Here is a 13,431-nt window from a genome sequence, read left to right on the forward strand (position 1 = left end):
AAGGAGATGAAATGCTGTAAACAATGGACCACAGTGAACCCGCTCAGCCTGGAAGAGATCCCAACACACTTCACTGAATGCATAGGAAAATCCTCCTCTCTCTTCTCCTCAACAAAATAACCTGCTTCATTTCACTCAGAATTATTCCCCATAAAATTATTCTCCATTTTATATGGAGCAGACTGAGAACTTATGGAAGATATTTAAGGTCCAGCTTACAAAATACATCCATATTCTTCTGTCTGTAAAAGTCAGGGAGAAAAAAACCTGCCTCTGTTTTTCAATAGAAATAATGAGTGTCTTCAGCAATCCCTAGAAAACAGGGAATCAGGTCTGATTCCTCAAACCACCATCACATCAAACCAATCAAAACCAGCCAGAACATGGAAATTCCAGAACTCCTCCAACAGGAAACATCACCCACCAACCTAGATACCCACATCCAAGGTGTAGATTCCACTCTGACAGCATTTGAAGATACTTGACGACATTTCAGCACTCGGGCAAGTCTGGGAATACAACAACTTCGTTATCCTCAGTGGACTGAAGTGATTGGAAAGAAGAGTTGACAGGATATTTTCAGTTCTTTCAGGCTAAAGGGATAAAATTTCTTTAGTTCTTCTGTGACCTCTGCTAAAGCGAGATAATAGATGAAAAGCAGCTACTGAAAAGGTGCCCTTTGACCTCAGCTTGCTGGAAATGTTCATTCTTTGGTCTGGACACGAACTCGGTTTCTTTAGTCCATGCACTTGTCACTACAAGGGCAGACTATTTTAACACATAGATCTCTATGTAACTACATAAAAAAGGAGGCACAAAGTGCAGTTGGGGCTAAATTCTCCTTGATTCACTATGTCTCACTCACATCCAGTCAATTCCTGGACTTCATAAGCTTTTCCTGTAATAGTGCATCCAAGAGAGATTCATGTTCCCAAACAGGCTCAAACAAGCTTTTCCATTCTAGTGTTTGATCCTCTACACAGTCCACATCCCACCAAAATTCCTTTATAATACAGATATTTGCTTTATACTGAAACAAAATAACTTCTGGAGTATAATTCATACTCTCATCCACTTCTGCTTTAAATTCCTCAAAAGCAATGGGACATAGTGCCCTAATTTCCTTGAATCTATAAAATAAGACAGTTGAAAGGAATAATTATGGATTCATACCTTCCCCACACCCATCAGCCTGGGTGCCTGTGGGCACACTGAGAGAGGAAACCTGCAGTCTCAAAGACTTAGTGAAATACTCGGAATTAAAATTTTCCTTTGATACATTGATGGATCTTAGTCTTGTTTCTAAACCTACAAGAATCACTCAGCCAAGTCTCTCCTATTTGAAGTGCCCTTTGGTGCCCGACTCCACAAGCACCAGGAGATTTTGGGAAATAAATCACCACTATGTCACAGAACTATCAATTCTCTTGGAGAAAAAAAGCTCAGCTCTTCAGCAACACACACAAGTGCTGCCCCCACAAAACGCTGTTGCATTGGGGCTCTGTCTCTTTTATCTATCTTGCAAACATCACATTTCCTGCCCCGTTTTCCACATCCTGCTCACACATCACTAAATCAGACGGTTTTTAAATGACTCTCACAGCCCCTCAAATTTCAGCAGTTTCAAAGCCACACTACAATTTCTGAATGAATAGAACCACCTGCGCACCATCTCATTTCTAAATTCCAAGCTTGCCTGACATGACCAGAAAACACTGATGTTGCCACTCTGAGGGGATGCTACACATTCTTTTTGGCTGCTCTGAAGTCCATTCCAGGAAAATACATCGGTCAAGTGAATGATTCAGGGGGGTTTGCATCTTATTCAGGATGTTTTGAAAGTTAGGAGAAGGCAAGAAAAAAGCAATGCCTTTTTCAGCAGAGTCATTCCTTGAAATAATTCTTTGATCTTCTGCCTAAGGCAATATCTGCAAGAGTTCATTTGGGTGAGGCATCAAGGTCATCCTGCTGCTCCCAGATCTCTGAGCACCTGAGAGCTGGAAGAACAGCCCTATTAATTCCTACGACTAAACGCTCAGCTGCTCTCAAGGTGCCTCAGCATAGTCCTGACCTCATACTTCTTCCTCAGACAAATTAAAATGAAAATGTCTGAAATTTTAAGCACCAATAGAAGTTGTCCCCAAGTAGTTTAAAAATTATATTTTGTCACCTTCTCAAGTTCCCTTTGTCTTTTCATACTTATATTTCCACACCTGGATAACCAATCTGCAAGTTCATTTCTAAAGTCAAGCCTGTGCTAAGGCTCAAACACAAAGAAACCCAAAGCTTTCCTCACCTATATTTTGAGGAAAAACAGATCAGGACCATAGCAAATATATTTTTTACCAGCTCAGTGACCCTACCTTGCTGTTTGAGAGAGGGTAAATTGCTTGCTCTGTCCCAGACAGTTTTTAATTGCTGCCCATGAAAGGTTTCACTTTCACCTGCAAATCATTATTCAAAGTGTCACTAGGAAACTTTTTTCCTTTGACTCCTACGGATGCACCCAGTTCTTTTTTCAGATGGCATTTTCATTATTGCTTTATTTCCACCTGCAAGGCTCCCAGCTCTTGTATTAGAAACCATACCAATTCTCTCTGGTCTCTTTTGAGGGTCCATATTATTTCTTGCACCACAGCTTCACATGTAATACCAGTCCCAAATTTCCATTTTGGAGGTCGGATCCATCCCAGGATACCCTATTATCATTAGTCACAGGCAATTATGTCAGTTCTGGAGACATAAAGGCTGTTTCTGCTATAAAGAAAAGTTTGAGATGGCTCCAGGTATTTCCTTGATCATTTATTCGGAAATAATTTTATAGAATCATTTAGGTTGGAAAATAACTTTAAGATCACCAACCAAATCCAAGGATTTGTGAATTCTTATTTTCCTGGACAGAGGACAAACCAAACAGCCAGAGTTTCTTTGATAACAGTTTTCAAGGAGAAGAGTGCTCAGCAGCACACTCATTTTTATTGCCCTTGGGTCATCATATCAGATTTTTCTCTGGCTCTGACTGAGGTTTTTGTCTTATCCTCTCTGTACTCATTTAGACCCTTTTAGCTTGCCCTGATGATGCTGAATTTCTTTCTAAAAAGTTTCTTGGATAGCAGGACTCAGCTTTTCCTCAGGCTTTACCAAGTGTATGTGCTTTGGGTGATGATTGCCATTCTTTCAGTGATCTGGCTGCAGAAAGGAGGAAGGATTTTCTCTCTCACCCCCATTACAAATGAAGAACATTAATAATTGTATTTATCACTGTCAAAGAGGTTCCACCCAACATTTGAGCATAAACAAGTGTAAAACTCTCTTCAGCACACTTTTTTCTTGTCATGATAAGCCACATTCTGCATCTTTAGATGCATCCTTAAGATAAAACAACTTTTGATACATGGAAACTTTAATAAACTAACTAGCTTTGTCACAACTGCCTTGCTCCCATGAGATAAACCGATATAAAACAATTTATGCATTGAACAGCTTAGTAGATCAACACTTACAAAAAGAGCACTGACCCAGAACTTGGAGTCTTTAGTTATTTTCCACAATTTGTCAACAACCTTGTGCAAGTCTTTTGTGTCCCACCCTTTAATCCAGTATTTCCTCTTAAACATACTTTAGATCCATGGTTGATAACTCAAACCAGCACTGTCCCACTTCCAGCTCAAGTAAAGTAATTCCATTAGGAGCAGCCTAATCACAGGAGGGAGTTTAATCTGACATGGAAAGGAAATGGACCAGGTGAAACCAAGTTTGACTCCACAGTGTGGCCTCAAATGAGCTGGTACAACCAAACTTCCCATGCAAATGGCTTTGCTATATTCTAGATATTCCAGGGGGGTTGCAACATTAATTGGTCCTTACATTCAGTGGCAGAAAAACCTGTTCAACTACAAAAGTTAATACAGACAAGAATTATTGCCTGCTAGGTCCTGACCTTGTTTTGTTTCAGCAAGAGAAGCCATTGCTGACACAAACCTCTGACCCAAACCCTGCAGCTGCCCAGAGGACACAGCAGTGCCCTCTCTGAGGAGCCTCTGAAGGGTCTCATGACCAAATCCTATCAATCTTTTAGTATCCCTGAAGATCCAGCCAAGGAAGTAGAAATCTTAACTTGGCTTCTATTCAACAGGTTATTAAAACTGCCTCATGATATATTTGCAACTTAAACCTACAAATTTGCAGGTGTAGGACCTACATTTTAGATCACTTATACAGGAAATAATGTCATGAGACTTAGTTACTTTTTCTGAGTAAAATAATCTATAATATCATAGAATGGCCTGGGTTGGAAGGGACCCTAAAAATCATCTCATTCCAATCCCTTGCCATGGGCAGGGACACCTTCCACTAGACCAGGTTGCTCAGAGCCCCATCCAACCTGGCCTTCAACACTTCCAGGGATGGGGCAGCCATAGCTCCTCTGGGCAACCTGTGCCAGGGCCTCACCACCCTCACAGGGAAGCATTTCTCCCTAATATCCAATCTAAACCTACTGTCTGTCAGTTTGAAGCCATTCCCCCCTGTCCTGTCACTCCAGGCCATTGGAAATAGTCTCTTTCCATCTTCCTTTTGGGCTCCCTTCAGGTCCTGGAAGGCCACAATCAGGTCACCCCAAAGTCTTCTCTTCTCCAGGCTGGACAATCCCAACTCTCTCAGCCTTTCCTCCCAGCAGAGCTGCTCCATCCTTTCAATCAACTTGGCCAGCCTGACATACAAATAAACTGTTACGTCCTCACCACCTAAAAAAAAATTCCTCTTAACTTTCTGTATGTTATTTTGTATTTTTATCCTTTAAAGGCAAGAATTTTTTTTCTGTATACTAATATTCTTTATAAATAACATGCTATGATGATATGTAAGGATATCTACAAAGATAACTGAAAATCTTGAGACTTGGACTTCCTGTGTTTACTGCAATAACTTCAGTGTCTTTAAAGCAACCTAAAGTCCAAAACAATTCTACATCAGTTCATTACTTACGAAATCTGTTTGACAGTAAAGCTTGACTTACTGAGTTCTGCCTTCAACCTGAGAAGCATTACAGAGATGGCCCTACCTGATTTTTACATCAGCGAGCCTGATGTAAAACCTCATTTTAGAATATCAAAATTCCACAAAACTCTCCACCTAAGCCTGACTTTTCATCTCTCTGTAAAGAGCCAAGCTTGCTGGGCCCTGTCAAATTTGGGTGAGGAGTGAAGCCTATGGATTGGCACCCTCAGGCTGGTATTAAGTCCACCTTGGCAAAAGGTGATAACCTCAATAAATTGTCCAAAATATCAGAGAAAATACTACTAACAGGCACTTAATCTCTTTCACTCCATGCAGTTCGTTAGGCTGGGGTTTTTTTAATGAAGAATTTAAAAAAAAAAATAAATTTTTAAGTAGCCTTAAACTTTTATTCTTAGATGGGAAGAATGGACCTTGCTTAGTGATGCATTTGAACATTTTTTAGCATTCAAAACTGCACAAAGATCTGCTCTCTGTTTTCAAAAGCAATATCCAGTCTTTCCTAATCCATTCATTTTGTTTCCTCTCTTTATTTATTGTTTCTGAACAACAAAAAGACACGAGCCAGACTGAAAAGGTGACTAAGAACATTTTAGCAAAGCACACCACTGTTCCTGTTACCTGGAACAACTGGGGGGCCTGTCAGAAATCTAAGTCCAGCTAAATGTAAAACAAAACCAACCAGGTCATGCAAAAAGCACTGCTTGGGGTCTCAAGTACTCACGTACCATTAGTTAGGCCCCCCTACCTGCAAAGCACACACTTTGATTTTAAGTTAATGGAAGAAAATTACTACTAAACTCAGGGCACTTCTTACATTTCATTAGTGACCATTCTGGTTTTCAAGCTTTTCTCCATGAGGGAGTTTTCAGCTGCCCCTGCAACACTGATTAACTTGTGTGTGTCAAGTGCAGGGAATAAAAAAGCTGTTTGAAATTCAAACAAGCTCCTAAAAGGGAATCAAGATAAGAAGTCCAAGCATTGGATCACAACAAGTTTCTGTATTTTGAGATTCATATAAAAAGCCTCGTTTCAGGGTTTGTTTGTTGATTTTCTTTTAAATGACATTGATTTTTATCTGCTGGCGATCAAAGAATAAAAACTTGATTACTGGTTTTAATACTAATTCTTGGTACAGAGAAGAGCTGTAGCCAACTTAGTATCAAATGGTAACAACCACACTTGGATATGCCCTTCCAGCCTCCTTCCACCAAGTATTTCCATATAAATTTCAACTATATGTCTTCACTCATGCAGCAGCAACAACCTAAAGAGACATTTCAAAAGAATTGCCCAAACTGTATTACATAGGAATTACCAAGTACTAAATCCATTTTATATAACTTTTGTATTACAAAAGGTCCCATAGGCAACCTTAAAAACTCCTATTTCTTTCTACAGAAACTGAACCTTCGCCTCAGGCATTCTCCTGGAGAAGGTGATATAATTCTGCATTTTCCTAAACAACACCAAAAACCCTTGGAACAAAAAAAAAATCAACAGGTATTCAAATGTTTGAGATCACAGCAGCCTTAGCACAAGACTCAAACATCTGAAAAATCAAAGTACACAGAGAGTCACAAAATCAGCACTAGCTGAGCAGCAAGACCAGTCCTGACACAACCTTTTGGTTTCCACAGCCAAAACAGCCCCTCAAAACCTCCACCAGTACCTAATATAGGACATGAATAACAAGTCCATTTTAACCCTGCTTTTTTGTTTAACTCTTTTCCCAATTTTGCAGCAAAAACTTACCTTGCTAGAATGCAATTCCTTGGTTTAAGTTTGTTTCATATTTGAGGTGAACTGAGGTAGTGAAAACAGAAGTTACTTTTACTTCTCTAGAGAGAGGGAACACAAAGCTGCTGGACAACTGAGGCTTCCCTGTGACCCCCCCAGGAAAGGAAGCTGGAAATCCTGGGAACTAGGATTCACTTCCCACACAGTTGCAGGCCCAAAGCATCGAGGTTTAGCATCATAAACAGAATTTACATCAGGAAGTGTTTACACATCTTCATAGTGGTGGAAGGATTGATTCAAGTAATTAGATGGAATTAGACTTACAAATAATCAATGGAAGTTTAAAAGAATCAGTCACAAGGGAATTATGTCCTTTTAACATAATTAAAATATGCACCTCTGATTAAGTGGTAAAACACAACACACACGAGGTAAAAAAGCAAAATCCCGAATGACCATTCATTTTCCTTCCTCCAGTTTTGCCATAAATATCCCTTATCAAGTACATCATACAAGAAGTAACAGACCTTTCAAAGCAAGCAAAAACCAGACTTTCAAGTGCAGTAAATCCACATGCAGAGGACACAGCTCGGTGTTACTGCTCAACAAACAGGCTCAGGCTTCAGCCGAGTAGCAGCCGCCGCCTGCACCTCGAACAGCGAAGGGTTTCAAACGCTGGCTGAGCAAAGGTTCAGGAGCTTCTTGGGAAATCATATTCCAGGCTGGGGAAGTCAAAGATTGACCTGACTCTTTCCTCTGTGGTACCTTTAAAATACAGGGTAGTCGTGATTTCTAACAGCACCAAGAACCACGTCAAGACTGGTTTAGTTTAGTTAGTCCTCTCATTACGTAAAAGGAAGTTAAAATAAGACTTTAAGTCATGCAGGTCAAACAATCTCCCCTGTCTTTCCTGACTACTCCCCACATTACCCATAGCCCAGCCGAGAACTTGTAGTATGTCTTATCTCAATTCAAAATTCCTCTCTTATTTCCATTACTACCACACAGCTTACAGGTAAACTCCCTCCTGCATTAATCAATCAATTCTTTCCCTAACCCAAATTTTCTCCCCAGTTCTGCTCAATAACGAGCTCTCGCACCAAGGATATTCCATTTTAGCACACAGACTCATAAATCATAACACTGTAATTAAGTCTAATGCTTTTTTCCCCTCACACCCAGGTTAGGCTCTGTGTATAAGGAAAACTTCAGAAACAAGTCTGAGCCCTCCGGGGCTCATTACTCGCTGCATTCCCGTAAGGCTGCTTTGTGGAAAGCTTTGTCTCATTGTTTATTTAAGGATGGCACTGTTGTTACAACATTTGAAACTGAGCATCAAAATAAAGGCTGTTACAAATGGCAAAGCTGGAGACGTGCCTAATTGCTAGTGAGAGTGGATAATTACAGAGGATATAAGCTTTGATATATGTACTGCATGGCAAGGTATGCAAGATATAGGGCTGTATTTATGTGTCTACATCTCCACTTACACGGCATTTATTGTAAGATCAATGAAAGTGTTTAATAATGCATCTAATATAGCTTATGCTTTACAAAGTTATCACAGAAAAGCAATATCCCACACAGCTGAAAAGTGTACATTAGCATATATTCAAAGTAGCTGGAGGGTTCAGAGCAGGGCTGCTACATCAGAAAGACAACCAAAAGAACATATTCCCGAAAATGCCAAACCTACACAGTATTTAAAAAAAATTACACACAATCAAAACTGTCAAATCTCATTGGTACCATTAGTCTGGAGGATAAAGTACCTAGGAAACAAAACCTACAAGTACTTTTGCCCACAGAAAAGCTGAAATGCATCTTCCCTTCCCTCTTCCAGGTATTATTTGATTCTACATATACCAGAACTAAATTATGAGTAACTCTAGTTATGCCACTCTCACTTTCTTCAGGCTTTTTTATTCTTTCCTGACTAATTACCTTTTTTCAGCTGGGACATGAAAGAAAAATTTGCTATTAATTAAAGGATGGATACTCTGTTCCTTAACCATGGCTTACATCTTCAGACAGTAGGAGAGAAGGGTTAGAAAAATAAGGGCTCTGATGAAAACTCTGCATTGGTGTGTTGTGAGCATCATCAGTCACTGCATCTTTTCTCTTAGGGACCATTCCTGAAGACACCAGGATGACAAGTTTTAGGCTTTGTTATATTTGGAATATTCTGATTTATGCTGTTTCTAAAGTACTTTCTACTTCACCTTGCCTCTTCACGAAGTGTGATTGACTCAACCCGTGTGTGAAGTCCAACTTCAAAAAGACAGCTCCTGCACAAAAATCCAGTGAAGGAGCTTGAATAAACCTGTGATATTTCAAACAAGAAAGTTCCAGGAAGCGCTTTGAAAAATTAAGAGGAGATATTCAGGAAAAAATAACCATTAGACTGAGGAAAATTAGTAAAAATACTCTACAACACACTTTTTGCTGCTAATGAGAAATACATCCCAGCACCCCTCATCATCCAGGGCCATGTATGATCAAGCAGGTGGGTCCTGCTTCATGCTCCAGTGATTATGTTCCATGAGATCTCTCCCTGCTATGGCACAGAAGCACATTTACGGAGGTGAGACAGGAATGCAGCTCCTCATGGTGACTAAAAGGCTCATCCTCAAACTTTCCTACAGCTGATCCTGGCCATTGTCCTTACTTGTTTTTTTCCTTCCACCCCTCCCATCAGGAATACTTTTTTCTCCTCGTTGTACTGATAGGTGATTAATACAATTTTCATTCCCAGCATTCACAGCAAAAATACCGGGAAAGGTGGTCTCAAGGTTCAGACACCAGTCTAAGACAACTTAAGATAACTGGATTCACTGCCTGGCTCTGACACACCCTCCCTGTGGGACATAAAGCCTCCAACTGTGCAAAAGTTTTACTGTGTCAAACCCCTCAGTATTAGCACAGTTCCATAACCCAGCACAAAATACATCTTGCAAGGGCAGAAAACTATCAAGGGATGTAAATTCCTTCTCCCAAACGTTTCCTTTTCTGCACTAAATTGCAAGGCTATCAGCTTATATGTCCAAAAGCATTCTCCTATTTAAAAAGGAAGGAGGGGGAGGTGGGGGATTGGAAAAGCCAGAAGACACACCATCAGCACCTCAGAGCAGCATCCAAATCCAGAATAAGCCCAAAGCCAAGCAGAAAAAAGAGCAGGGGATTGTTTGGATTCTCAGTACCTCAAGTATCCAAAGGCCTGCTGAAAATGCTAAGCCCTAAAACCCTTTCCTGTACCAATAGCCAGAGATGCCCCTCTCCATGTGGGATCCACAGCCTGGAACGTCCTCCTGGAGATCAGTGGTTACACCTCTTCTTCCAAAAAAACAGAGCCCAATCTCTGCCTCTTAAAATATGGATATAGGAGGAAGAATTTGGAGCAGGCACTGTCTGACTTCCCTGCCCCCATCCCACCCTACAGCACTAACCCCAGATGTGGAAGAGAGGTTCAGTCTCCTCTTCAGACTAAGAGAGATCAAATGTGAAAGCAGAGCCCTCACCCCCACATCCAACAGCTGTTTATAGTCATGAGACAGTTCAGAGACAAGGAGGACGAGAACACAGATTTCCTCCAGCTCAAAGGAGTGCCCCAACCCTTTGAGTACCACTCACAGAATCTTGTTCCAGCAATTCCCAAACGCTCATTGCAGAGGGAGGTGTGGAAAGGCCCTCCTGCCCTCACCAGGCTCACCTGGATCAAGGGCCAAGGGCGCAGATCCCCTGTCTCCTAAAAAAGGCAGTTGGGACCTCCTAAACTACACAAGAGGAATATTTCCACACTCAGGTTATAGGAGCTATTAACCTGACCCCACACATGACCTGAACAGCTCAGCTACATCTTTCTCTTGGCTTTAAGTGTTCAGGGAAAACGGAGCATGTGAAAATTTCTGCACCAGCAAGTGAGGAAAAAAATACTCTAAAATGCATGAAACAGCCTATGCTTAGAAATCTCCCTCAAAACCCATTTGTTGAGCTGGTTCAACTCCTCAGGGAGTGAGGTCCCCTGCCATGACAGACCTTCCCTGCTTGCAGAGGTGCTGGGCACTTTTTTATCCTATTTATAGAACGGCCTTGCTCACACTTTGTTTAGGAAACAATCAGCCTTTGACAGCTTAAAATCAACAGGACTCTATCCCTGCTCCAGAGTCATAGACCTGAACTGGATTTCAAGTTCTTGAAACAGCAGGAGACTCCCCAGTGAGCTCCATAGTGCAGGTGACAGGTTGGTTTGCCCGGCAACATTTCAGGTGTAACCCAGGCAAAAGCAATTAAACAAGGACCCACAGCAGTCAAAAAAACAGAGAAATCGTTCCTAATCCTACCCCACCTTGTCCTCACCAACTAGAGGCACCTAGGGAAAATGAGGGTTCATCTTTTCAGGTGTTTGCAAAGTGCAGCTGAGCAAGTTTTCCCCGAGTATAAGAGGTTTTTTCTGCCTCTTGTGTTGCTGCAACCAGTCCAAAGGCAGCAATTGCGAGAGCTGGCACAGATACGGTAACCTGGCATCACAACTTCAAATGTCAGTCCAAGCTCTTGTACCACCAGCAGAGGGATTCATTCCCATTCAGCAGATATGGGGGGGTTTTCCACTGGCACCTTCAAGTTTCCTGCAGCTCCTCCACTCCAGCCTCCTGGCTCTGGGGCTGCTTTTACCATGCCAGAGAGCAGGGCACAAAAAAGTTGGACTGAAAAGCCAACAGAGGTACATCAGCATTGTTGAACTCCTGACCTGTCACTGAAGAAGAGATGCACACAGGAGTCCTGTCTCATCCCAAGCAGTTTTCTTGAGCTGGGCTGAAAGAGAGCCTGGACAGAGTGTTGGCTTAAGCTCAATTATTTCTTCTAGTAAAGAGCTCCCATGTGCCTTAGACAAGCTTTGATCTTTGCTTCTCATCTTTAAAACTGGGAATAAATGTCCTGCCTTAACTCCAAGGGATAAGGGGAGGATCAGCAGCCTTAAAACTGTGGCACGGCAATGCCAAAACACATATTGGAGTGACAGTCATACAAGCGTTAGTCACAGCAGAAACATCCGTAACTGTGGACAAGCAGGTGCTCTCAGAAAGGAAGAACACAATGAAAAGGAAAGCACAGCAAATTTAGCTTCCTCCACATAGCAGAACACAGAGATGAGACAGAACAAGACAGCAAACCAATGGCAAAATAAAAAAAAAAAAGTGCTGGGGTTAGAAGAGTAAGAAACAATATCCACCAATAAACAGTTGCAGAAAGAAAACATTTTCAGGTAGGATTTAAAATTGCCAGAGTCAGCAATGTCAGAAAGGACATGTGAGACAACACAGACAGTCAGTGAGAGGAGGCGCCAAATTAACAAATAGAGGAACAAACCATTGAAAAACACTTGTCAACAGATTAAAAGAGTGAACAGCAAGGATTGGATGCAATAATAAGATTAAAAAATATATAAAAGACCTTGAACACCATCTCTTTTCCAGTAGCAGCACCACACCAAGTATCTTACACATTCACTGTTTGCATTTTAATACCAACCTTACTTCACCCTACAGTCCCCCATGGAAGGGATCACAGAACACAGGGAAGTTACACCAATACAGGAGCGATACCCGTGTTAACCAGCCTTGGCAGGTTTAACTGTTATTCCAAAAGGTACCATTAACGTTTAAGCAGCAAATGACACTGATATTTAGCTAGAGTTTGAGCTGCCTTGTCCATGGGATCGCTACAATCCATGGAGTGCAGGAGACGTTGCCAGTGACAAAGGTTTCAGGACACGCTTACTTTGGACATGCCACAAAGTTACTGGAACTACTGCAGCTCTCCTGGGAACATCAGAGGGATCCGCTGCACCCTCGGGACACCTCACTGCAGCCAAACTTCAAAGAAATGTATCAATGTATCGCTATCGTCATTCGCTGAGGTTTTCCCTCCTGGATTCCAAGAAGGTGATTTAAAGCGGCCGAGGTTAATAAAAAACTGAAGCAAGCGGCAGTTCAGCGAAGCAGCCACAGCTAAACTACACACCCTTTCACCCTGCAGAGAGAAAGAAGAGCTCACGGGGAAAAAAAGGCATCTCCATTAAATTAAACTATCTGATCGTAAGTATCTGATCATCGACAACCACAGACAAGACCTCAGGCAGACACAAACCAGAAGCAAAGGCGTGCAGGTTTTTAACGAGCTGATTCATGGCAAGATGAGCAAGGAAATTGTCAGAAATTCTCAGAGGTACAACTAAAATAAATAAATAAATAGATAGATAGATAAATAAATAAATAAATGGCAGCTCTGCGTGCTGACTGCGCTAAGGGCACAGCACGGCGCAGGGTCTGAAGAACCTCGGGTATTCCCGGGGGCGCCGGGGAGTGCCGGGAGCTGCAGGAGGAGGTACGGCGGGGCCCGGGCCCCGCGCCCCGGCCCCGAGAACTTCTCTCATCCCTTCCCGTTCCCCAGCACTTCCTACTTTCCCCGCTCCGCCGAGCAGGGCGCGCTGCCGCCCCTTCCTGTGCCGCGGGCTGCGAGCCCCGCACTCACTCACCCCAGCGTGCTGATGAACCCGTTCACGGAGCCCTCGGCGTACAGGGACACGATGTCCCCGATGTACAGAAAGCTGGACATTTTCTCAGACATTCTGGCTCATTTTTTTTCTTGGGTTTGGTTTTTTCTTTTTTTTTTTTT

The 13,431-nt window shown here is 42.1% G+C and overlaps 1 protein-coding gene across 2 annotated transcripts in view; it reads right to left on the bottom strand.

The window, feature by feature from the left end:
• Positions 1–13,404, bottom strand: part of ITPR2 (inositol 1,4,5-trisphosphate receptor type 2) — a 242,203-nt gene extending 228,799 nt beyond the window's left edge. The window contains exon 1 of one of the 2 annotated variants that reach the window (XM_018083671.1): positions 13,292–13,404. In XM_018083671.1, coding sequence (XP_017939160.1) covers positions 13,292–13,383 — 92 coding nt within the window. In that variant the 5' untranslated portion in view covers positions 13,384–13,404. The remainder of the gene's footprint in view (positions 1–13,291) is intronic. The other variant, XM_029963962.1, reaches the window with a different exon arrangement.
• Between the last annotated feature and the right edge of the window lie 27 nt (positions 13,405–13,431).

This window comes from Manacus vitellinus, unplaced genomic scaffold (genome assembly GCF_001715985.3).
Source record: "Manacus vitellinus isolate BGI_N305 unplaced genomic scaffold, ASM171598v3 scaffold_66_pilon, whole genome shotgun sequence".
NCBI lineage: Eukaryota > Metazoa > Chordata > Aves > Passeriformes > Pipridae > Manacus > Manacus vitellinus.